Source organism: Homalodisca vitripennis, chromosome 5 (assembly GCF_021130785.1).
Source record: "Homalodisca vitripennis isolate AUS2020 chromosome 5, UT_GWSS_2.1, whole genome shotgun sequence".
Taxonomy (NCBI): Eukaryota; Metazoa; Arthropoda; class Insecta; order Hemiptera; family Cicadellidae; genus Homalodisca; species Homalodisca vitripennis.
Window position 1 is genome coordinate 31,879,075 of NC_060211.1, and position 27,812 is coordinate 31,906,886.

Consider the following 27,812-nt stretch of genomic DNA (forward strand, 5'->3'; position numbering starts at 1 on the left):
AGCGTTTTACTGTCTGCTAAGGTTTCACAAATAAGCACCAGAGGTATGATCTAAACACCTGTGAATCTTGTGTTTTGCAATCACATCAGCAATTCCTAGGTGGAATGTATAACTACTGATTGAGCACGTTGGTAAGGTTTCATGTCACACTAATCATAATAAACGAGATAGCGAAGTTGACGTAGGCGGTCAGATAGCAGATGTTGACACTGTGGTGCCACTTATCACCATGTTCGTGAGCAATGCAAGCTGTGACTCAGGACTATTCTGACCTTGCCTGTTAAACTAGTGAATCATTCATTAGAGTAGTTCATTCACAGGCCGACTGTTTGCGGACCAATTTCAGGTATTGTACCGGTATTGGATTTAGCCGTTACGGCCTAACAGCTGAGAGCCAGTTTGTACTGTATAACCACACAAGCTAGTTTTCTTTGTAAAAAAAAACACTTTTTTAAGAAATAAATCGATTGTTGGCCGCGCTAGTTTTCGCGGAGGTCCAAAATGGGAGGTTATCAAAAGGATTGAAATTACGAAACAATAATTTTTTGTCAGATTATATTTTTACTAGCTTTGGTATACTTAAAATTGGTCGTAAGACAAATACTTAATAGGTAATATTACCGTCAGAGAACTTGATAGAGAGAGGGTAGCGACTTTTCGGGTTCTGTTGCCTATGGTTAAATCAGCTGACAGTGGTTAAATTTTTATTCACGTGTTTGACTGCAAGTGTGTCGAGTTAAAAAGAATTTGATCTCAGAAATTTGTTTCATGTTTTAATACTCTTCCTTTTCGACGTCCGCCAAAACGAGCACGGCTGACAATCAATCTTTCTTAAGGGAATTATCTCTAACGATTTCAAGAAAACTCAGCTTTTATGCTTATAACCTGCAAATTCGTTTTCAACTCCTAGACTATTAGTTTTAGCCTGTAGTTTGAATCTGAATTAGGACGTAAACTATTGGTTTTAATCGGTTTGAACATTATCTCTCTTGTGGTAAACATATTATGGAAACAATATAACGTTTATAAAATAATTGTTTGTAGTTTATAAGCAGATACTTAAGACTGGTTATAAATAGAATAGATTCTGTACGGTATACGAGACATAAGTTTACTAATAAACATGTCTTCCTCTTAACATAAGCCTTGTGTGAACGATGGATGCCTCAAGTTTAAAATTATTGACAAAATCCTTGTTTTATCTTGCCGCTTAAAAATATTCGTAATAATATAATTATGTTTTATTTATGTAACTATATTTTTGACCAAATAACTACAGACAAGTTGTTATTGTTATTAATACCTCTGGTGGTGTCATCTTCATGTTTTTAAACTTCGCATTAATACGTAATTCAATAATAATTAAAGACAAGGTACTTTTCGAATCATGGTGCGCCTATCATTCAACTAGATTAGTTTAGCAACATAGTTAAACATTAAATATACAATATAACGCTTGTAAGTAAATAATTAAACTTCATCCCACGACAGTAGTGATTTAAAGAGGATGTGCGCAATTTATTGCTTACGCCCAAGACATTACGGTGCATGAACAATTATGAAAAAAAATGAAAGGAGAGAAACTAAAAACTTTAGATTATGAAATGTAAGAATACCCCTAGCCTCACTTCTAGGGTAAGAAGAAAAGATATGTATCTCTTAATAAACAGAACTTAAGACCCAAAATCATTCCTTATATAGATTAGTTTTTGTGCGTGCGTGAGTGTGTGTGCGTGTGCGTGTGTATGTGAATAATAAGATCCAACAAGAGAACGTGTGTTTTTTCAGTAGTTATGGTTACATTATCATAATTACAAGGATGTGGTTGAATCATTTGATATTTTTCCAAACAGTAGGCCATTGTAACGACAAGCCATTTATAACATAACTTAAATAGAAGGCCATAGTTGTTTATACTGGAAAATTATGAAACCCACATTTGGTCATACAGGAGTCAACGACGTTGCCAGTGAGGGGATCCAAGGGGTCTGGATCTCCCTCCCCGAAATTTTCAATTACGTTTTTTAGTAAACGATTATTATTACTTAAAAAACCAGTCTTACTAACATGTACTGCTGAAAGATTGTTCTCAACAAAGAAACGAGTCAAGAACTTTTTAAGAAACAAAATGGAGCCTTATTATCTGTGAACTAAGAGAAAATATCAGTTGTTCCTGGCTACGTTCTTGGCGACATTTCTAAAACGCTTCTACACAGCCGCTAAATCTAGTTGGCAGGTGAAGGAAGTGAGACTTTTGTCAGCTGTAATTTTGACGGAACCAATTGAATCCAAGCGTCGCATCGTGTCATGGCCTACCTGATTGTCTTCTCACTGCTGACTAAATTTGTTGCCATTTATATTCGTGGTTTAGCGTAGTAAACAATAACACTGACGTTGAACCAGGTAGCCTACTGAGAATCGAGTAGATTAATAGGCTGAACAAATAATAAAGACGTCATTACTTTTAATCGAGTTTAACTATACTTCGTTTCTCAATTTTCCCGAAACCCAGTTGTGTAAACAGGATAATGTTCAATAAAAAGTCAATAAAGTGTAAAATGTAATATCTCATTTCTACAATAAAAAATTGAAATTTGGAAAGACTGGCTTGCGAGAAGCATGTAGTTGAGCTTTAATTTGACTACATATTTTCTAGAGATCGTCCAAATAGTAAGGTCATGATTTGTAATCTTCTAGATCCTTGCTTTCGGTTTCGAGCTTTGGGGTAGAGCGTCCTGTTAAATTCTCATTTTAGAATGACCTATGGAATCGGAATGTCAAGATCCATTCACCAATAATTACTCAAGACACACTAGTGTGTTACATGTACAAATAAGATATCGAGATCTGTTCTCTTTTTTAGGAGTAACCCTGCTATCTAGAAGGCATATGGCGAATTCACTAAGTAAAAATAGTTCTTCTGGCTCAGTCGGAAAAGTAGGTCGATTCTTTAAGAACTGCAACATTAGTAATTTATTCTCGTGGGATTTACATATACTCCATATCTTGAAAGCCGTTTAAACAAATTGCTTATAACAAAATGTTTAGGAAACGTTATAAGCATTCCAGAACGTTTTGTTTTCCTCTAAGTTTATAAATAACGCAGTTGTTCTTTTTTATAAGTTTGAACAGCCGGTATAGTAAAACAAATGAAGTAATTAACAAGGGAGCCAACGATCTTAGTCGGGATATTTATAAGATCAATCGTTGTACTCAATTTGAACTTGTTTCAGTATTCTTTTCACCACTTCTTAGTGATTAAACAATTCTGTTGAGATTTACATTCAATCGATATCTCTAAAACCGTTAGAGGTACCAAAAAAGGTTTATAAAAAATATTTTTGAAATGCTATGAGAATGAAGTTAACTGAAATATTTGTAAAATCGATTTTGTACCAAATTTAAACCTGTTTGGGCTATTTTGGAACCTACAACATATTAAACTATCTACAATGTTCCAAGCAAAAAATTATGGACAAATGACGTAACAAAATAATAATCTGTAGGGATAATGTCAGTATCTTGCGCATATCAACACAATGCACACGCATCTTTCAGTAAGACATCGAAGTTCCAGCTTATCCCTTTACGTAGTAGCTAATGTTTGTGTGCATGGTTTTGGAAAGAAGTGTCTTAGACACTTTTTCTATCCACCATTACAATGTAAGGGGTTATTAGTCCATAACTTTCGATAGCAATGTCTTAGAGATGTTTACTTCGTGTCATTGTGTTTCTTATGAATATACCTTTAAAATGGCACGTCACAAGATAAGGGTTGCAATTTACAAATGTAAAGTTACCCCCTTCTACCCCCCTTTGGGAAGGGAATGAAAATTTGTTATCCTCCAAAAATTTCACAAAGGTATTTTAAGAAGTATGGTGGAGGTTGCACATTGACATCACAATCCGTTTAAAACATGTGTATATATATATATATATATATATATATATATATATATATATATTGAATATATTGAAAACAATATATATATATATATATATATATATATATATATATATATATATATATAATGTTGAACGGAGGTACAATGTACAACTGTAAACAAAATCTATCTAAAATCAAGAACCACGGTTGTGAACACATCAAAGTAAAAATGAACTAAAAGACTTGTATGTTAATACACATACTGCCCGGACACCCGACCCGACACCAAGATAAAACAAACAACATGCCACTGCACAACACTGAGCACGATGGATGGCCTAGAACGGTGAGTGAATGGAGACTGAACAAGAAGTTTCAAGGCGAGGTAACACGATGGGCCGCAGCGCGATGCGAGATAGACTTGTGTTACCTGGGTATAACGTCTCAAAATGTAGGAAAGACCACTCACATTTAGATTTAAACCTATTTTAAATCTGGTGTATTTTAATAATTTTTAAAGTAATTATTTATGAAAAGATGAACATTTGTTATATGATACATGATAACAATTTAACCATTAGATTTTTGGGATTTTCATGATAAATCATTTTATCTCTTCAAGGCTTAGAAATACCATATTTGGTGGGTTAATAGTACACTTATACACATACACCTTAACACACTTTGTGTAATTCTAGGCAAAGCACATTTTCTTCTTTGTATCAAGTTCACATCCTCTCTTAAAACAAAAAAATCAGCTTCGTTTTTTCTAAAAAGTCAAAGAATTAAAATTAATTAACTGTTGATAAAGCTGGGAGCAGCAAACGTGTTGACTTTTGATACGCATAAGCTGATTAAAATTGGTTATACAAAATGTACACAATTCCGACTATTTTAAAAGTTTTATAACAATTCCAACTGTATTTTTTTTTTCAATGAAATATTATGACAACGCATAAGTGAGCACGACCACTTTAAAGATACGCTTGCACAAGCCGGGAGCACCAAACATGTCACAGTTGAGAGGTACAAAAACAATTATTGTATGTATTGGTTGTTGCTCCTGGTTTGTGCAAATGTACTGTACTTTTAAAGTGATCGTGCTCGCTTATGCATTGACGGATTTTGTTGACACAAGTACCGTTGGAATTGTAATGAAATTGTTCAAATAGTTGGAGTCTAGTACGTCTAGTAGTGTTTATAATTATACTGTTTTTTTATTATTATTATTTGGCTTTACAAATTTTCAACAGACGCCATTTTGTCAATATAAGAAAATAACATAACCTTTTTTAACTTTCATCTCATTTACTCAAATACACATGCCAAATTTGATATTTTTGCTTTACTAATTTTAGAGATAGTACATTTTTAATAAAAAGTAGAAAATGGCGGCTAGCGGTCAAACGAGACATTTTTAGACCTATGTTTGTGTGACATTTTTTGTTTGAAATTATGAGTACCTACAGAAGTTGTTTGTCAGCCACAGAAGATTGAGACACCCTTTTGTGAACACCCTGTATAAAATGAAGTTTCGTGCAATAAGTATACAAATAAAATCTTTCTCAAGATACCTTGCCACAACTTATTTCGTTTATTGAGTTAGTTTCATAGCAGTGTTTAAATTATAAAAATATGCTACACAGCGAGTTACCATAAAATGGCGTTGTAAATGTTGGAGTCCCAGTGAGTTAGGGAGTGTATTACAACGCAAGAGTGCGCTGAAATCAAATCTTGTCACTGATTTCTAACATTGACTATGAACTATCTTTGTTTCGTTTTACTGTACGAACATAGTTTGTATTACTGCATCACGTTTAAAATCTCTTATTATTGTACTCAGTATGTTTCCAAATTTGTATATTCTGAGATTTTATCGTTGCCACCATGGTTATCCATATGACTGATGTAAAACTATTCGCTAATGCTCAGCCAAATCCCATGGAGTGACACACACCATCATGTGTGTTGCCTACATAGAAATGTAGCTTCATGCAAACTGTCAAGTCCATATTAGTCAGTTCGTTCAAGATAACGTGTGGATAGACAGAAATGAAATTTGTCCAATGCCACGAATGATAAGTTCGCTAACGCCCGTCAATAATTTTACTTCACAAGAACAATTGCATTGAAAACCCCAGTAGTTTTACTTCACACCGACAACTCTGTTCATCAGTTCCAATCCTGTTCTAACTCTTACATTTAATTAAAGAATCCCATCGACACACCATGAATTCGTCAGCATAGTAGAAAGCCCTAGGCACCGATAAGTGTTTCCATAGAGTCTTAAACTGGTTGGGATTTTAAATTTGTTCCTTGCTGCGCGTAGTTTGTTTATCATACTGACACAAACACCAACTTATAGTGACACACTTGCTCTTAAACTTTCACTCTGTGCTGTTGAACGTGAAAGCTGTCCCTACTTCTAGCACTAGTTGAGTGAACATCTTTACCTCTCTCCATTTCATCTTGGTATGGCAGTAAAGTATCACTTCTGGGATATAAATAAAGGGCAAAGTAAGAAATCCAATCTCCCTGAAAACCTCTCTGCAAGACTCTAAATCTCATTTCATTATTGTTCTCACAGTTTTCTGGATTTTTAATATGCTCTCAAATCTAAGTTTGGAGCAACATCCCTATAGTCTTATTCGAAGTGATGCTATTCTTTATTGGCCTATAAAAAGCTTTCTCATGAGCTGAACCGGAAAAATTGGAAATCGCGGCCACGTAAGAATGAGAGTTAATAATATAGAATCAATCTATTTCAATTGATCAGTTCATGTAAAGCATTAATTTGCTGATTGTGAATGACCAGTTGAAAAGAAGAAGCAGATTAGACAGATATTGGAGCATTTGAATGCTTTAAAAAGTAAGATTCAAATCAATTCTGGCAACATCAATATTGAACTGAACGTTAATGAACTATTTCGTCAGTCTGTTCGGTAATGCTCTACTTTCCAATACAGCTGAGATCTGTGAAGGTGATCGTTTCCCCCATAGCTTAGTCAGTTGATTTTCCCTCTCCCAAAAATTACTTTCTCTATACGTACGATTATTTTTCTCAGTAAAATATCAGTGTAATTAATTCTGGTATTTGTTGACACAGCTTATTTTAACATCAAAATTAATTATACTATAGTGTTACGCTTCTCGATGGAGAAATAATTACTAGACTTAAAATGAAAGATAATCTTTTAGTAGCTTTTGTGTTTTTGCACCGTGATGAAAAGTATTGTTCAATACTCGTCTCAAAAGTTCTATTGCGGGGGCATAGGCGTATCTAGGATGACCTAAAGAGGGGGAGTGGGGTTACCATTAGATATGTTCCGTAAGCCTGCCTTCCCACCCAGAATATGTTTAATGCTATTAATATTCAAATGGTAAGTTTTAGTCGTCTGAGAGCACCATTACTATTCTTATTTTATGCTCTACAATAACGACTATAACATAAGTGAAAATGTACCCTTTTAGAAACTGCCCGATAACAAAAGAATTTCAAGAAAATGGCGCTGTATTAATGAGAATAAAAAAGGCTCGGGAAAATGCCTATGTCTTAAGAACTAAAAGACACATCCTCCACATTTTACCTAAAATGTATACGTTCTAATATGGGCTTTTAAGATACATGTCGTTTACATATATATTACATATATTTTACTTGTAAACACGGGCGTATATTGTGTTACTTAAATAATATGTGTTTGACATTTCAATGTTTTTTAATTTCAAACCATGTCATCCCTAATAAAAAATGTTGGGATATAGTAATTTTATAAATGATATATTAACTACACGAATTTCGAAACATAAAACTATTAATTGTGCAAACGCTCGGATATGAACAAATATAGAAATACGAAATATGAATTTCAAGTTAAATACAATTTACAAAGCACGATATCAGAAGTTTACCTCCAAAGGGTTGAAAGTTTATTGTTTTATTTTTATAATTAGGTCAACTATTAAACACGTTTTGATAAACATCTGATTTTGCATGCGTCTTATACAATTTTGGTTGAAGCAAGACCGGAGAAGTGTATAACAGTGACAGCAAGTAAAATGTAATAACTTTTAAGAATTATAATATTTTTAAATGGTAAAATCAGCAATCTAGAGGCTTTCTACTTATATTTTATTTTTGTTAGTACTACCACTATCTGCATTCATTAATAACACAAGTCACTAATACACGACTAGCGCCTACAACGAAAGCGATGAGGACTTCGTTAAGACTATTAAAAATTAGCCGTTCAAAGAGACGACTGGTAGGCAGGCGTTCAAGGCCATTGCTCGCTGTCTATCTTTCGCCCGAAGCGCGGAAAGTGAGGTCTGTATTATGTTTGTCAACCCCCACGGGTCGCAGACGGACTCGTCATTAAGAAAACTTACGAAGTCTGAGTATTATGGCTTACTATATGTCAGCTGTTATAGTTAAAATATCAAACAAATCAAAACAAAACTTAACTATGTTTACATTGTTCAATTACAAGTATACTTTCAGTTTAACGCAAGTTATAATACACCTTGAATATTTGTATCAATGGGGGTGGTGGGTTACAAGCCCCCAACTCCCCCCCCCGCTGATACGCCTATGGCTGGGAGATTGTATTTACGCGTGAGACGAATAGAATGTAGTATTCTCAAGGAGCGAAAAAATTCGGTTGTAACCTCATGAATGGCCAAATATAATAATACTAAATTTTCGTTACGGACTTTTATAAATAGCCTAACTGATTCACAGCCATAACTGGTTCATAGTTTTAATAACTATACGCTTAGTCTATTAATTATGTAGTTCGGCTAGATGAATACCAATGTTTTGGGTTTATATCCATTTATTTAGACTACCATTGTATTCTATTGGAATTTAAAATACATTACACAATACAATGTATCCTTTAACCCAATAATCAAGGGTTCAAAGATGAAATATCGGGGTTATATTACTGTTGACTATTTGTACCATTGGATGTATAATTATAAAATGAAAGGACAACTCAAGCAGATTTGTTGGAGTCTTTTGTTTTTCGTTAATAGTAGAAAAATGTCGTCACTACAGAAACTTTTCGTGTTATACAGTTTGCAAAGACTGAATCTATAGTTGTGGTTAAATTGTTGTTATTTTCTTATCATCCCAGAGATAAACAATCCAAAGATGATATCAGTTTGAAACCACCGAATGTTTATGTACCGGGAAGATTGTCAGAAGACATTTTACGTCATGAGTAAGCTACACCACGTGTAGCGTAAGTCGCTTCACTGCGTTGCATGCAAAATGTTAAACCATTACACAATTAATTGTAGGTTATGTCATTATTGAGATGTCTCGCGGACAGATACAGAACATACTCCATATAGAAAAGACATTTTTACATCGACCCCGGAAGAGAAAAACAAAATTGTGTCAGCCTATTGTGTGATAGACTTTAATTACACTCAGCCACATCCGTGGTTGAACCTGCATGGTCATAGTACTCCTGGTCTATCGAATATTGTTACCAAAATAATTTCCACTGTAATATTGTTTCTTTTTACTATATGAATAAGCTACATGTGTTAATTTGTCACATGATAAAATCTCATACGATTGTACTCAGATTGTGTACAAATGTATTTATTCTGCTATTCGTCTAACGTGTAAGACCAATGTAAAAATATTAACTAAAGCTCAGCCAAATTCCATGAGTGATGTGCATCATCATCGAACTCAGTATTGCTTGTATAGAAATGAAGTTTCATACAAAATTTCGTCTATATCAGTTTGTTTTCGATATATTGTGTGGACAGACAGGCAGATAGACAGAAATGAAAAATGTCCAGCCCCTAGAGTGAAAGTCTTCGATAACGCTCAATCATTTATATCCTTATAGTTTACTATTGACGTAATAATTTGTTTTTCACAATATACTGAGACAGGTTTTGAGCTAAATTGTATATGTTTTACTTCTTATTTAATTGCAAACGTATATTTAAGTTATTGTGAATCATCGTTATAAACCAGTGTAAAAGCCTAGAGATAACCTCAAACGTTTGCTACACAAATAAAGACCGTAACTTTATCTTCCGATCAATGTCATGTGCCATTTGTTTTTCTAAATAAATATATAATCACATCTAATAATAATGTATGATAGCAAAAGTGTGTGCCATTATCTGCTCTGAGCTCAAAATAAATTTGAAGCGCTTCTTGACCACACAATAATTTATGTATCTCAACAACACTTTTGGCAATTTTGATTTTTAACCCCATTAGAACAATGTTAAGAGACAGGCCAATTTTTGTAACGGAAATCACCACGCTTGCATCAGAATTGGGTACTTCAGAATCAGTATAACCTTACCTACGTCTGTTGCTAATGGAGAAATGTTGAAATCACGAAAAATGTGAATTTGAGAATATACATACATACATCGCGACAATCAGGTTCAGGTACTAGCCCGGAGTGGTTGGAGACGATTTGGGGGTTTGTAGTTTTGCATAGGGCGCCAGAATTGCTTGCGCCGGCCCTGCTGCGCTGTTCTCATGGTGATAAATTTCTCAAAACTCCTAAGTACTAGATTTCTGAAAGTATTGTCGTAACTTATAATATTGCAGTCTGTTAGTTTGTTTTCAAAGTTTATATTTTTAATTAACATCTACTAGGAGTTACTAAGTGTCACATATAGTGTTAACATCCCATATTGTTATTTTTGATGGACCATATTCTGTGAATAATTAGGACTTACGCTCATTGAACTAGAAATAATATAAATTTAAAAAAATACTTGTTTTAAATTTTAGTAAATAAATAAATGTGAATGTATCACCATCACCACGAATCAGTTATTTACACGATATCCTTAGGGTGACGTCACTATCACGTGACATGACGCATTCCGTCATTGATGACGGATATGAGGGAGGGGAACAGGAAATGTTGCATTCAGTATTCAGTTAGCAGTGGAGTTCTTGGAAGGGGAGATCTGTTCCTAACATCTGTCTGCTGCGCAAGTGCTCTCAACTCTCAACTCAAGGTTAGGTTTTCTTACTTGTGCACCGTATATACCATTTTGGTTTTACGTTTAGTAATCAGGTGATTAGTTTGTAATTAAGTTTATTCCAGTTGTGTGAGACATTTTCACACTCGTCATCGTCTATACAGGTAATAACTAATAACGGTTTCGCCCAAGGATAAGAATTGCAACATAATTGAATATGGAGCACCTCAATTTACATCTAAGATATATTAGTAGAAAATATAGAAGTCTTACATAAGTTTAATTGACCACTTTACATTTAGACTACCTATGATCATTATTTTGTATGATTTTGTAACATATTTCATAACTGGCGTTTAGCCTATTGTGCTTCATAAGTTAGGTGACGTATTTTAATAAGTAAGGTTATGTAGTTTAAAACGATTAACTATCAAGCATAACTAAAGCCTTAGTGTTATGACTTATTGAAATAACTTTAAAACATGAAACAAATTTAGAATTGGAATAAGGTCTTTTTAAAGAAAATCTATATCAGGGTAGTCATAAGAAAGTGGACAGTAAGCTTTCAGTTTCCACATTTAACTGTCTTTTGATGGCAGTAGGACTACTAGTTAAGAAATATATCCCACTTAATGCCAGGCTGATGTACTGATGTATGTAATTCACCTTCCCTAAATGTCGTCCTAAGTGCTGCAGTCTATTGTATTTATAAGCTAGGCCTAATTCATTCTTTTATACGAATTGAACTAGTTCCTACTTGTGTTTTTAATTACACAGATTGCTCATAATGTTAGGGTATACTTTATTGTTTGGGTAGACTTTAATAAGCGGCTACAGTCGTTATTCGGCTGATTTTTCCGTATGAGTAATTTGATATTACAATTTATTTAACTTAACATATGATATAAACTTATTAGTGACAGTAATTTTAATGTAAACAATATACAGCCTAACAGAAGTAACTATTGTTGAGAATTTGAAAGTGGCAATGAATATGAGGAAATTGTGTGAGATATTTTTAGATACACATGGGGTTTTGGCTCCTGGTAACTGTGGAGATAATCCTTCCTCCATTTCACCAAAGCGGTTGCTCATTGCGGGTAGATTACGATAAGCGGATCCGGTTGTTTTATATTGAAATTATCAAACAATATTTAATTATTATACCTAAATCGATATAATCAACCAATAATAGTAATTAATTTGAACAATAACTAAATCATCTGGACCAACTGACACACACACGTTCGTACTCTAAACACTTTGTTCTACAAGTACCATAACTTCTCTTAAATAAAAAAAGATCTAGTTAACTTTAGAAAACCATACAAAATAACACTAAAAGATGATTTAATGTGTCTTTCTCAGTTTTAAGATTTTTGTTTTGTTGTTTCGTTTTCTTTATTATTTAAATGTAATTTTTCCTATCATCTATCTTAATATTATATTATCGTTTGATTAATGGTCATGGATCCTTTATTATTTATCACATTACATAATTGTTTAAGCTATTTCTATTAATTTGAAACATGTGACTTTAATTTAGTATTTTAGATATGTTCATATCGATTGATAGTTCTGGTTTTCAATATATCAATGATTGTAATAAGTGTAAAAAACTGGGTCTGCTTATCATACTCTGCCCCTCATTGCTATCTCGACATTATAAATATTGTAGGCTAACATTTTTCTGATATGTAGATCTAGTTCATAGTTTGTTATTGTTAAATTGACCTAGAGATGTTAGCGAACTAAAAGTTATAGGCTAATGTATTATAATTTGAAGTCGGATAATAAGTACATCAAATTGTTCGACAATAACAATAGAAGAAAACGTGTAGGCCACTTATTAAGTCACCCTTATTGTTAAAAAAAGTATAATATACAATAGACTAAAAAAGTACTTTCATTCCAACATTAGGTTTTTTGGACGTCGGAAATCTATGCAAGCAATTGGATTTCTTAGAGTGACTAAACGTTCTGGAAATCGCAGATTTTTTCTAGTGCTCCGTATCCTGAAACGTTGTTTTAGAACACTCAAAAGTCACAGAACTAGCTTTTTAACATGAATCTGGTTGTTGAAATTCCGGTAATGTCAGGCACTAATTTACTAGTAAAGTTGTCTACATTCAAACCAACGTAAAACAATTTATTATTGAAGTAAATTATATATTATCATATATTTTATTTTTCAGTACATTGCAAGGAACATTCCTATATGCAGTTCGATGTATTTTTGTGCTTCAATATTTGATTGTCATTACTAACTAACAAAAAGAAAAGTAAACCAAACAAATTCTAAAATGTAGCCTAATAAAAAATAGAACCTAATTTAATTTTGTATTAAAATAGTGAAATTTGACATTTTTACAAAAACCTACATTGAAAAATGTTTTAGACCATTACCAGTAGTACCAAAAACTACGTGCTCTTTCATAAGTAGAATCCCTATCTACTTATACATTTTTTTCAACGTCAGATCACGTAGGATGGTTTAGCACGTGATCTGAGATCAGGAAAGTAAAAGGTGAAAGATTTATTCTTTCTGAAGATTTAACGATCGGAAATGACTTGGCCATCAGTGCGGGCTTTGGTGGTGCCACCCTATACTTCTGGCAAAATAATCCCTCAAGATTCTACATTAAAACCTCAGATAATGAACTAGTGCTTCGTAAATGTACTCGTAACCTTAACTTTTTTTACATATGTACGAGGTGTGTCCAAAAAGTATCTAACCTTGACGTCTGGCATGAACTGACATTACTCGGCGGCAATGGCAATCTGGTCCCCTTCAAAGTACTCCCCTCCGCAAGCCACTACCTTATTCCAACACTCCTCCCACTTCCGGAAACACTCTTTAAATTCATTTTGCGGAATGGCTAACAGGTCCTTCGTCGCATTTTGTTTTATTTGTTCAACATCGTCAAATCTTTTTCCTTTCAATGGAATTTTTAATTTTGGAAATAGCCAGAAGTCACAAGGAGCTATGTCGGGATTGTAGGGAGGTTGTCGTAGTTGACCGTGTTTGACCAAAAACCGCTGAATAAGATTTGAGGAATGAGCTGGCGCGTTGTCGTGGTGCAGGATCCAGTCACGGCTTGTCCACAGTTCAGGTCGTTTCCTTCGCACTGCATCTCGTAGCCGCCTTAGAACCTCAAGATAATACTCCTTATTCATTGTCTGGCCTCTTGGAGCATATTCGTGATGAGCAACGCCGTCCTGATAAAAAAAAAAAACTGTCAGCATTGTCTTGACATTGCTTCGATTTTGTCTTGCTTTTTTCGACCATCGCTCTTCACGAGTTTTCCACTCTGTGATAATTGAGCCTTTGTTTCAGGGTCGTAGCCATAAACCCATGACTAATCACAAGTCTTTTTTTAAATAGTCCTGGGTCACTTTTTATCAAATCCAGATTGTCCTGTGCGATTTCAAGTCGACAGTACTTTTGGTCTTCTGTCAACAGCCGAGGAACAAATTTTGCCGAAACACGGTTCATTTTTAAATCTTCTTGTAAAATTTTACAAACTGACAATTTTGGTATTCCTAAATCTTCTTCCAGCTCTTGGACAGTCAATCGACGGTTTTCATTAATTGCTGCACGAACACGTTCAACATTTCCAACGTTTCTGGCTGTTGAAGGCCTGCCAGATTGGTTATCACTCTCCACTGATATGCCGCCATTTTTAAACTGCCTAAACCACTTATTTGTGTATCGCCCATAGACATGTCACCATAAACTTTCCGTATCATAGTAATCATCTCTGATACTGAATGGCCAGGTTTTTGGCAAAATTTAATGCAAATGCGCTGCTCAACACGTTCAATCATATTGAAATGTGACGCACACACACGGCAGTACTGTACGGAACAGAGCCCTGTGACTCACTGAGTGACCGGATGGTATTCAATGCCTAATATGGGAAGGAGTATGCTCGCCCCTCCCCTCCAATAACCGGTTCGAGCCGGTCGGTTACGTCGCGGCCGCCTACTGGTCGGCAGTTGGATACTTTTTGGACAGACCTCGTATGTACCTACTTATATAGCCTAGTAAAAACAGTATATAGGGAAAGAGAGGTCTCCTCTTTTGCTGACATCGCATCATTTTGTGATGCAGTAAATAAGAACCGATTGTTATAAAGACATGTATGTAGTTTTACAGTAAGTCGAGTAAAGTCTGTTTATTCTAATTAATGTAGTTTTTATAAGTATCAGATGAGAAAAACTCATCCAAATATAGTGGCCTCCTGATAATACCAAAATACCATAAAATATAACAAAATATTAGTGACTTGTCTAAACTAGTCGTTTGACGTTATAGATATTTGCCATCGTTATGGTTACAAAAGGTATAACACAACGTTTCGAGGATTTGAAACTTTCCTCTTTGTCAGGTGGGGAGGTATTAGTACATACCAAAATAAATTTTATCAAGCAATTTGATTTCTTTGCCTCTTGTTGCACTGTTTAGAAATACAACCATGTTTCTGTTAAAAAATGTCTGTTGCAGAGAAGGTTATGTCAGGCAAGTAGGCTAAATCAAGCCATATGTTTAATGCTAGAAATTAATAAGTAGACTAGTGTGTGGTTAATAATAAAGTTACTTTAGTATTATTTGGAAACTACTGGTTTTTTAACAGTCTAATCCATTGCGGATCGTATTGTTTTGGCGCGCGGGCACCAGCGGGCACGAATTAATTTACAGTCAGCAGCCGCATGAACAGCAATGGTGCGCCACAGTATCGTTTGCTATCGTATACTAGAAAATTCAGCTGTGAATGTATTCGTTCAGATGGAACATGGGCCTGCTAGGGTATCCGTGATGTAGGAACGATAACACGCGAGCAAGATTCCAGGGTGGCAGGGATGATGTCTGAATCATAGTCTAAATAAAGCGGCTCGGGCGAAGCGATTACAACATCCGGGCCATTGTCTAGACTAAACCCGCCAACATGTACTTCTACGTCTTTTTGTTGTGTCACTAACCTCAAAAGTATTATAATATCAACTGAGGAAAACACCCAATCAGAAGCGCTAAAAAGCAGAGAGTAAACTCATATGAATGATTTTTCAACTTCGACATACAACAGCGATCTGTAGGATATTTATAAAACTTTTGAAAACTCTAAACGTAGACCGTTGTTAAATACTCTTAGTTGACAAGTGAAGACGATCGCCCGATCTATCAGACATTAAAAGTACTATTTGGAGGGAAATTTAAAAGCAGACCGCTTTTGCGACCTGAGCTCGTCATCGTTAGACCCGGCCGCTGCGTGACGAGCCCAGCTCGTCAGTGATCCGCAATGGGTTAACAGAACCTAAAAACCTTGGTAAGAAACTATGTTTGGAAGAGTTTTTCTTATCAAGGACCTAAGAAAACTATTCTATTAGTAGAAAGACTTACTGAAGTAGAACAGACTTATTTTACTTACTGTTAAAATTACATGTCATTATGATGATTGGTTCTTCTTCTCTATCTCCCGAAAGAAAGCGGTGTCGGTGAGGAGGCCACTTTGTCCCTGTATACTTCTTGTATTATTAACCCTATCCCGGTCGAATTACCGTGACGCGCTTTTGGCGCTACTGGGCTGAATTAAACCGGGCGCTCTGCCGCGAGGGGACACTTATTCGTGTTTTTACTAAGTTAAGAACTTTATACTTTAATAAAACTATTACGTATTGTACATCATTACAAAGATGATTAAATCCTCTACAATAACGTTGTATTTATTTAAAAAAATATCAACCTTATGAGGTAAATTAAAATCAAACAAAAAGTCAAACTTACATGAAAGATCTTGTATTAATTGACTGTGAAAACAACTAACAAAATGATTTCAGTAAATGAGTGGTTATAAAAAGTCCCAAATAGTTAATCAAATTACGTAAGATAGCAGCACAAGTCAGAAAGAATTGTACTACTAAACAACTAGATCACCGTCAATGAAGTAATCAATGAACCGTTTCAAATTATTAATCCTAGATAGCATCCCTAGTCATAAAACTATGAATAAACAAGGCAACAATGACATTGCCAATAGATATTTCCAGTATTAGTTCCCCAAACAATCGTATGACAGCAGCACAAAGCAGAGGGCGTTGATAAAGCAGTTGGAGGCGTTTGGACTTTAGCGCCAGGCGCCCTGCCGAGGCATTTCGAGGCGTTTGCCTGGGAGAGGGTTAAGCTCATTAGATGATCTGGTATGTGATTTGAGGTCAGGAAAATACTGATCGGAAATGTCCCTTGCCATAAGTGCGGGCATAGGTGGTGTCTTCACCACCACTCCACACTTCTGGTGAAAAAGAAAAGCATCCCTCGAGTTAATACCTAAATTCAAGCACAGATCACTTGAACACTTATAAAGTTCTCTTTAACTTTGGCAATACTAGTAACACTTTTATGATAAGTTTCCACTATTCTCTGTTATCATTTAGTTAAAAGCTGCTGATAGAATATCTAAGTCAGCCTTTGTCAAATTTATAATTATCAAGATCTTGCAAGTCTACTAGAACACTGTTAATTTGTTACAATATTGTACACATTATTCCAAATGCAGATCATTAATTAACGAAAAAGAAATTACACTGGAAGTCCCAAAAAAATGGTTTATTCTGCCAAAAATTTGAGTTCCTTCACTCTGTAAAACTGATCTGATTTGCCCGGAAAACCTGATAAATGAGGTTGTACTGTAATATTCTCAAGATACAATCTTTGATTTCTTGAGCACATATTGTCTGAGTCATTGTAACATTTAAAAGACATGTAGTGTTGACATCGAATATGTTGTTTTTCCAGGTCAAGTGTAATGGCAAGTAACAACATGGAGAATCCTCCCACCTACAGTGAGGCGATTAAGCAGCCTCCATACAACCCCACTCATGGAGGTCCCGCCCCCAAGTATGATGCAAATTATCAGCAGTCTCAGCCCCAGTATGCACCCTCTGGTATGTTTACTTGTCCTTTACACTGTATAGATAGGCCTATCCAAGACTGTTTCCCATCAGCAATGGATTTGTTATAAAACAGTTGCCATAGAATATATAGGGCAGAGAAAAAAATATTTTTAAAATCATACTATGATAGTGTCAATACACTTTCACATGGCACAGACTAAGATATCTTAAGATCTAAACACAAAATCAAAATTGCTACTATCAATACTAAAGTAACATGTAACTAAAGTAACACTCAACACCAATGTGGCAAGGATTATTACAGTTTAAATTGCCTTGCTTCTTTTGTTTTAGGACAAATCATCAATGTGATGAGGACTGTGATATTGATCGTGACTTATAGTCCATTTCCTGCTTGCACTATCTGAACCTCATGTCAAGCAGTTATCGCTTCATGAGTGGAATACAACCTTATCACTTACATTCATTTTATAGACTTGCTTCTTTTATTGTAAGACCCAGCATCAATGTGATGAGGACTTTGATAGTGATCGTGACTTATAGTCCATTTCCTGCTTGCACTATCTGAACCTCATGTCAAGCAGTTATTGCTTCATGAGTGGAATACTACCTTATCACTTACATTCATTTTATAGACTTGTTTCTTTTGTTTTAGGACCCAGCATCAATGTGATGAGGACTGTGATGACTTATGGTCCATTCCCTGCTCGCACTATCTGCACCTCATATCATGACGATATCACTACATGAATGGAACACAAGCCTAACACTGACACAAGTTCTATGGCCTCGTTTCTTTGGTTGTAGGATCCAGCATCAATGTGATGAGGACTGTGATAGTGATGCCGACTTATGGTCCATTCCCTGCTCGCACTATCTGCACCTCATATCATGACGATATCACTACATGAATGGAGCACAAGCCTAACACTGACACAAGTTCTATGGCCTCGTTTCTTTGGTTGTAGGATCCAGCATCAATGTGATGAGGACTGTGATAGTGATGCCGACTTATGGTCCATTCCCTGCTCGCACTATCTGCACCTCATATCATGACGATATCACTACATGAATGGAACACAAGCCTAACACTGACACAAGTTCTATGGCCTTGTTTCTTTGGTTGTAGGATCCAGCATCAATGTGACGAGGACTGTGATAGTGATGCCGACTTATGGTCCATTCCCTGCTCGCACTATCTGCACCTCATATCATGACGATATCACTACATGAATGGAACACAAGCCTAACACTGACACAAGTTCTATGGCCTCGTTTCTTTGGTTGTAGGATCCAGCATCAATGTGATGAGGACTGTGATAGTGATGCCGACTTATGGTCCATTCCCTGCTCGCACTATCTGCACCTCATATCATGACGATATCACTACATGAATGGAACACAAGCCTAACACTGACACAAGTTCTATGGCCTTGTTTCTTTGGTTGTAGGATCCAGCATCAATGTGACGAGGACTGTGATAGTGATGCCGACTTATGGTCCATTCCCTGCTCGCACTATCTGCACCTCATATCATGACGATATCACTACATGAATGGAACACAAGCCTAACACTGACACAAGTTCTATGGCCTCGTTTCTTTGGTTGTAGGATCCAGCATCAATGTGACGAGGACTGTGATAGTGATGCCGACTTATGGTCCATTCCCTGCTCGCACTATCTGCACCTCATATCATGACGATATCACTACATGAATGGAACACAAGCCTAACACTGACACAAGTTCTATGGCCTTGTTTCTTTGGTTGTAGGATCCAGCATTAATGTGACAAGGACTGTGTTAGTGATGCCTACTTATGGTCCATTCCTTGCTCGTACTACCTGCACCTCATGTCATGCCGATATCACTCCACAAACAGAACGCAAGCTTAACTAACACTTACACAAATTCTATGACCTTGCTACTTTTGTTTTAGGACCCAGCATCAATGTGACGAGGACTGTGATAGTGATGCCGACTTATGGCCCATTCCCTGCTCGCACTATGTGCACCTCATGTCATGCCGATATCACGACCCGAGTGGAACACAAGCCAAACACTCACACTCACTTGATGGCCTTGCTTCTTCTGTTTCTGTAAGTAATCTATTAACAAAGTTTTTACTGGTTTGAATTCGTCTGGAATACCTTTTTAAACCTTTTCCTTGATATAGGGTGTAAAATAGTCCCCAATTGGCTTGGTAATTCGGGACGATTACAGGTAAAGCAATAAAACTTGGTACATCATTACTGCACCTGTAACTGCACTTTTTGAAGTAACTAACATTTTTTTTGGTCATGTCAGGGGATGGCCCACAAGGAGTCAGAAAGAATCTTAAATTAGAGCATAGGTCGAGCAGTACATCAAGTTAAAGGTCTTTATTAGTAGAGTACAATGCCGCAAATCCGACCTAAAAAGGCCCACTCTTAAAAAAATTAAGCTGGTTTGATTTTTGAAACATTTACAGTGTAAGTCCTGTTCTAGGTGGTTTAATATTCTTGGTTTGGTATTTAACAAACTAACTTTAGCATAAAAGGAGATTCCTACATTAAAAAGTAAAAAAATGCTTCAAACTAAAATTTATACTTTTGATGATTTACGAATGAGAAATATACTTCACCTAGTTTTAACTATACGTTACTAGTGTTATAGTTATTTAATTCTTTTTGTATAATCTGTACTTCATTTGTCAGAGTTTAGAAATTACTTAGTAATGATGTAGTTTTCCCAATAAATGTAACAAAACATTAATACAACACAAATAAATATGATTAGTAAATTTAGAAACAAATACTTGCTAACATATTTACATAAAAGTTTACATTTACTAAATAATAACCCTAATAATATTTACACTGAAAATTCACGTTTTTCGCTTGAACACAACTCAAATCATACATTACTTTTGTAAAGAAATACAGTAAAATACTGTATAAGTTACTATTTTATTTTGTATTTACTCAAATGCTTGGTTATCGGCACATAAACAACAAGAGAGGCCGTTACGCAACACGGTACTCGTCCGCTACGTCGCATGACTGGAAGACAGAATCAACGTACAGGTACTTATCACAGCCCACTATTTTTGGACGAGTTTTCCTTATCAGAGATCAAAATAAACTTCATTATACATTCCTTCTTCCATAATGAATCGAAAAATACTCGATGAGTCATACTTGCTATCTCCAAATCGTCTCCAAATAGACACACAAATGACCTGACATTTTCGAATAATGATTCGTTGTTCTTATAGTTTTTTATTTGATTGATTGTCGTAATAACTTGTAAATTCCAAAATAGTTTAAATAAAGTCAGTTGATTTTAATACTGTAATTTATTTTGTCCCCGATAAGGAAAACTTGTCCAAAAATAGTGGCTTCTTGATAAGTACCCAAACAACGTAAGTTTCACAGATAAAATAGTAGAGAAACAACATAAAACTCGTATTTATTGATAGTTTGGAACCTATTGAATACAGCCGTCTGATTATTTGGCCAAAATAATCTTGTACTATATAAAATATTATCGAAATACGAAACGTCAAATTTGGCGACGCTGGCACTTTATGCACTTTTCGTACCGTCAAAATTAGCGACGCTGTGGCACTCAAAGGGTTAAGGTTTTTATAACCAAAGAATAGATTTCAATCTTCAAAAGGTAGATTCTATTTTTTGAACATATAATGATACCAAATTTTCAAAATCTTGTTATCCTTTTAAATTATTCATCATCAAGAATAAACTTTTAAATAAGAAAGTCACCAAAGTTTTTTTAACATTTTATTGATAGACACCCAGAGTATGTGCTACTTAATTTTTCCATCACAGTAAAGTAAAAAACTTTGTATTTATGCTCCTCCCGCACAGATGTTTAGGCCTGTATTTGTTTTGTATCGTAATAGAACATTTTGTATTAATGTATTCATAATATATTATGCTGAGATAAAAATTTAATTAGGAACATTATATTACTCATTAGGCTTAATTATTTTAATCTTAACATTTCTGATTTCTGTTTGTTCTAACATGGAAAACAAACAGCAAAAAATGTAATTCTCCAATGTCTTTTATTTTAAATCAATATGGTAAGTTCTGTCCATTCTCATGGACCATTGATTTCTTTAAGAACCTTATGGAACAGATTAAGGGGACACATTATGGAACAGATTATTTAATAGATATTACGGATAAAATATTCTATAGTTAAAAGACTTGATCCTCAGTAATCTTCAACTTTGGCTCTAAGTCCGTTGAGCCACGCTGTCGCAATCTCAATCTATTACTATAATAGAAAAGTCTTTATTCTCTGCAAGTGAAAACAATTTTTTTTAAATGAAAACAACTAATTTAATTTGTATTTCTATGGCAACATCAGTGTCATATGGAGGATTTTAGTAGGCCATATTATTGTCTTTGAAATAAGAAGAGCTATAGTATATTCAAATTTAATTTTTGTTACTGTGGTTGAATAGCTGTCATAGGGAAGTAAATGCTGTGAATTGTTCGCTAGTTAAAATCTTTTAATTTTGAAATAGAAATTGAATAGCCCTTAAAACACATATTTTGATTAAACATTAGATGTATAATGGAAAAGTAAAATTTAAACTCTACTCTCTTTGATAATATAACTTTGGATTGATTTGAAAGAAATTCAAGCTTAATTTGATCCTGTGTTAGACTTAATTGTTAGTGGAGTGTAAATTGTATGTTTTACATGCACTCAACTTAATGAAAATGAACTATTCATTGTAAGCCAGTCATTGAGTACAGGCTTTTAACACCATGTTGTGTTGCATGACCTTGAGTCTACAAATTGCTATCGCAATTATGTTAAAAGTGATTACACTGAACATCATGCTTGCTTTTCTTCTGATTGTTTTTAACAGTGTCAGTATTCATTACAAGTGTCTGTAGGTTCTTCCTGAAATATTTAATAGAAATAAAGTATTTTAAAATATGTTTTATGTTAAGTACACAATTTTTAATTTTAGCCTTCTGAAGCATTAATATTTTAATTACGAAAATAAATAAAAATAAGCCTTGTAAACCATAAACAATAATCAAAACATTAAATTTAGATTGATAATATTTTAAACAAATTAGTAACACTCAGTTTGTGGTTGTGTGTGACATAAGTTTGATAAAATAACTACAACAACTGTTCACAGAAATTAACGAAAAGTAAGTGTTTTAACCGATACAAAAGGTTTTATAAAATAAATGTTGTAACAAGAGAAATTCTTTGCTTTATTTAACACATTTACTCATTTAAGACATACAAAAAAATAAAGTAATCTTGCCATTTAATTGACATTAAAAATCAGCATTTTCATGTAATAATTATGATTGTTTGTAATTATAGTTTAAATATAATTCTTACAATTTCCCTTTTGAGTTGAGGAATAATGTGTGAGTAGCATATTTTCAACATATTCTTAGTAACCAAATTTAGTTAAAAAACACAACTTCCTTGGGACTAAACCACCATTATCAAATTAATCCCTGTAGGCCATTAAGGAAGCTGATAATGGCTTATCTTAGTAGCACAACAACTCTATTAGTCATTATATTGTTTCTCTTATAAATGATTAAACCATTTCACTGTTTGCTTTTACATTGCAGAAACCAAATGATTATTGCTGTGTACACTAGTGTGATAAGAGATAAGATAAGTAAAATAAGCAAATAATTGAATCATCTGATGTCAGTTTTATATCTTGATGTGTAAAGCACAACAGGTTGTGAAAAAGATTTAATATTACGGAACTCCAAACAATATCTGTGTCACATACGTAAACCAACCTTACTAAAATTTTGTATCAGAACAAACCTAAGTCTCAGTTAACAATGAACAACTGTCCAACAGTTTGTGGAGAATTGGTAGTAAATAGTAGGACTCACCGCGTCTGTAATAAGGCTCTAAGTCAAAGTCAAGGAGGATGTATTGCACACTCTATATTCTGATTCTGATTCTGAAAGCTATGTCACAAAGGTAGCATACATGAGACATGCTAGTGAGTCAATGCGTAATCAGCAGAATGCCGTTCGCAATAATTAGGATGTCTTCTTAACAATTAGGATGACAAGATGTTATCCAAGTGAAAACTGTCTCACAGCCTTGGTTTTGTTACTAGATTTTCTTACCAACAACTTTCTCAATTTTTATTATTATGAGCTCCACAACTAGTTCTGTGTCAGAGCACATAATTAAATTTCACACTCAGAGAACATTTTATCCCTGTTAGTTTACCTGAATGACCTTCGTCTTCATTGTGTACCTTCAACCAAATATCTCGGCCTCAATCTGAGAAGGGACTCACGTAACCAAATTCGTTAAACAGTTGAATTCAGCTACATTTGCCCTGAGGTGCCTTTCCTTATTTTCATCACAAGAAGTCCTCAAACTGGGTTATTTTGGCTTATTTGAATTGAGGCTTAGATATGGCCTAGAATTCTGGGGCTATTGCAATATAGTATTGTTTAATAAAATTTTATTCTAGCAAAAGAGAGCTTTGAGAGTTGTCTGGGGTTTGGGGCAGCGGGGCAGTTGAAGGGAGCATTTCTGATCAAGTGGAATCCTTACTTGGCTAGTCTTTTATTTTATCATGCAGTAATATTTGTGTACAAAGTTAAAGAGAGATTTTCAGTCCCTGATCACAAATATCATAGTAGGCACAAAACAGATGTTATGGTAGACAAATTTAGATTAACTCTGTTCAAAAACTCAATATTTTACTTGGACCAAAATTGTTGAACTTAATTCCAATGCATGTAACAAATATAACGAGCCTGAAAAAGTTCAAGTTCCACTTGGAGGCCCACTTCGTCGGAAAGGCTTTCCACAGTCTTCAGGAGGTCCTTGATAAGCCTATATGAAGTCAGCAGGTCACTCTGTAAATAAACTATCATACCTATATACGTAAATATAAAAATTATTTTTAGCATTACTCCATCCTTAAGTGTAATTTATTTATCTAATGCAACTTGTTTGTGTTCTGACTTGCACTAAACAATCTGTAAAGTTCAACTGTGTCAATAAACGAGTATTGGGTATTGAGTATAGATTTCATTGACCAACAGCTTTCCCAATTTTTTTATTATTATGAGTTCCACAACCAGTTCTATGTCAGAGGAAACAGATGCTTCAAAACAAGGAGGTAAATTTAAAGCTTTCTTTGCTGCTTTGTTAGCTATCTCATTTCCTTGTATTCACATGTGACTGAGTACCCAGAAAAAGATAACTTTTATTTCTTGTGACACTAAATTTTGGATATTGTACATATATTGCGCTTTGATAACATGTCCTTGATCGCAAATGAACTGCTAAGGAAGTCAGAACAGGTAATCACCCTCGCAGTTCTGTTGAGAACACTGAGGTACTGGGGAAAGCCCTAATCTGTATTTCATACTCACTGTCTAAAATTTGCAACCAGTTACAAAATTTTATTTTGAACCATTCTGTATAAACAACATCACAGGTGGCCAGTTTTTCAAGCTGTTTTTTTAAAGAAGTTATAATTACTAACATACTCGTATCATTTTAGAATGATTATGCAAGGACACTGTAACACTAATGTGATTGATACAAGAAGGGACATCACATTTGTGATTCAACACTGAGCTTGAGGAGCTGAAGTTTTAAAATTAAAGTCATCTTGTAACTGAGTGTAAAAAACAACTGTATGCTGAGATTAGCGTGTTTTAACTTTGATGTTGTAAAAATAATTTCCCCTCAGTTGAATTCACCAGTTAGTGATGGAAGGCTTGCCATTCTCCGCTAGTGGTTTTGAGACTAGAGTGGATAGTGGTAGTTGCAAGTCTAGTCGTGGAACAGTGGATGGAGTTAAGAAGTAAAAATAATTTCCCCTCAGTTGAATTCACGAGTTAGTGATGGAAGGCTTACCATTCTCTGCTAGTGGTTTTGAAACTAGAGCGGATAGTGGTAGTTGCCAGTCTAGCCGTGGAACAGTGGATGGAGTTAAGATGTAAAAATAATTTCCCCTCAGTTGAATTCACGAGTTAGTGATGGAAGGCTTGCCATTCTCTGCTAGCGGTTTTTGAGACTAGAGTGGATAGTGGTAGTTGCAAGTCTAGTCGTGGAACAGTGGATGGAGTTAAGAAGTAAAAATAATTTCCCCTCAGTTGAATTCACCAGTTAGTGATGGAAGTCTTGCCATTCTCCGCTAGTGGTTTTGAAACTAGAGCGGATAGTGGTATTTGCCAGTCTAGCCGTGGAACAGTGGATGGAGTTAAGATGTAAAAATAATTTCCCCTCAGTTGAATTCACCAGTTAGTGATGGAAGGCTTGCCATTCTCTGCTAGTGGTTTTGAAACTAGAGTGGATAGTGGTAGTTGCAAGTCTAGTCGTGGAACAGAGTTAGTGATGGAAGGCTTGCCATTCTCCGCTAGTGGTTTTGAGACTAGAGTGGATAGTGGTAGTTGCAAGTCTAGTCGTGGAACAGTGGATGGAGTTAAGATGTAAAAATAATTTCCCCTCAGTTGAATTCACCAGTTAGTGATGGAAGGCTTGCCATTCTCTGTTAGTGGTTTTGAAACTAGAGCGGATAGTGGTAGTTGCAAGTCTAGACGGACGTATACTTAACAATAATAAATAAGTAGCTCCTGTCTGCATTCTAACCATTTCCACTAGATGGTACTTTTCATATTTTTATATGTTTTTTGCACTTAGATTTTGTATGCTTCAGATGAGTAATCCATATTATGTTCAGTTGAAATAGAGAGGCCCAAGAATTTCACTAATGTATATGGAGGAATTTGTTTTCCATCAAGGGATAGTAAATTAATACTATGTTATAATTTAATCATCAAAATCTCCATTTTTACCTTCAAAAGTTTAAAACATCTATAATTGTAGAATACATATTGTCATGTCAATATATGACTATAACAACAATAATGTGCAAAGTGGGGTTACCAAAATGAATAAAAGCCCTAGAATGTTATAAATGTGTTATTACAATAAAGTCTGATTATAGAACATTACTGTTATTATTAAATGAACTCTTTTTGTATTAGTATCATAATTCGCACAAGATAGTGGGCGGTGAATATCTTTATAGTTAATATATCAAGTGTGTGCTTTTAAATGCAGACTAGTAGAAATATAACAAATATTAGTGTTTTGTGTCCAATTCCTTTACAAAAGCGTGTAATGATTATTGTAGGCCTGATTAGTAAAGGGCATTTCGAAAAATCAATTTTTAATAAAATATAGCTAAGTATGTGATTACTCCTATAAGGTACATTATCTATAAACATTTTGACATGATTACTGTTTAAGTATCAAATTAGATACAATTGAAAAAGTTAATAAAAGCTTATGATTATAGGTTTTGGCCCTGTGCTCTCTGCCCATACTGCACCGATGCTTGCCAAGACACCAACCATTATTGCCCAAACTGCGGTGCGTTCTTGGGGACTCATCGGGAAACTTAAACACCCTCTCCACACCACTTCATCTCCACGACAGCTCTCATCTCTACAACGACTCATGTATATTTTTGAAAGAGCATTTTTTAATCACAGTTAGTTTTGGACCTACATATATTTAAATTCCATTCCACCGCGTGTTTTACATTATATTGGAGTGCAGTTTGCAGGATGACTCACTAGCATAACAATTGTTAAGTACTCTTCCCAATACATTCCTATTAAAAGTTACTGTGTAATGTTATATTATATATTGTGAATGATTATATGGTAGCTGTTAGTTTGATATTCTACATTACTGATTTATATTACACAATATGTCAATTTATCAATGTATTCTTTTTAATTTTTGTTCAATATTGAGTAGTTTGTGACAATATACATTAAAATGTTTTTGTTACAGTAGATGATCAAACTATTATTTCCATTAATTATATGTATTAAAATATACACAATTATTATTTTATTACTGCGATCCTGGTTCATACAGGATGTTTGTCAATGCCAAAAATAATATTATATTGTAAATAAATACATTAAAAATGAACCTGTCTCGTCTACATTGTCAATGAGATAAACATAGTA

General features: G+C 34.7%; 1 protein-coding gene across 3 annotated transcripts; it reads left to right on the forward strand.

Moving 5' to 3' along the window:
- The first annotated feature begins 213 nt into the window (after positions 1-213).
- On the forward strand, positions 214-27,774 carry LOC124361939 (lipopolysaccharide-induced tumor necrosis factor-alpha factor homolog). 3 transcript variants are annotated; one of them, XM_046816021.1, is made up of 4 exons: positions 214-346; positions 17,658-17,806; positions 19,715-19,874; positions 27,128-27,774. In XM_046816021.1, the coding sequence occupies exons 2-4, from the start codon at positions 17,668-17,670 to the stop codon at positions 27,231-27,233; spliced, it is 405 nt and encodes a 134-aa protein (XP_046671977.1). In that variant the 5' UTR covers positions 214-346; positions 17,658-17,667; the 3' UTR covers positions 27,234-27,774. The 3 variants fall into 3 exon arrangements, with proteins under 3 accessions (XP_046671977.1, XP_046671975.1, XP_046671976.1); XM_046816019.1 differs by lacking the exon at positions 214-346 and adding an exon at positions 10,756-10,900; XM_046816020.1 differs by lacking the exon at positions 214-346 and adding an exon at positions 10,890-11,028.
- The last annotated feature ends 38 nt before the right edge of the window (positions 27,775-27,812 follow it).

What these genes read in the sequence shown, in the direction of transcription:
- LOC124361939 (XM_046816021.1), top strand. Translation starts at nt 17,668, where the DNA reads ATGGCAAGTAACAACATGGAGAATCCTCCCACCTACAGTGAGGCGATT. An exon ending in GCCCCAGTATGCACCCTCTG is followed by an intron (nt 17,807 to 19,714) that starts GTATGTTTACTT and finishes CTTTTGTTTTAG; the next exon opens with GACCCAGCATCAATGTGACG. An exon ending in GCCTTGCTTCTTCTGTTTCT is followed by an intron (nt 19,875 to 27,127) that starts GTAAGTAATCTA and finishes TTATGATTATAG; the next exon opens with GTTTTGGCCCTGTGCTCTCT.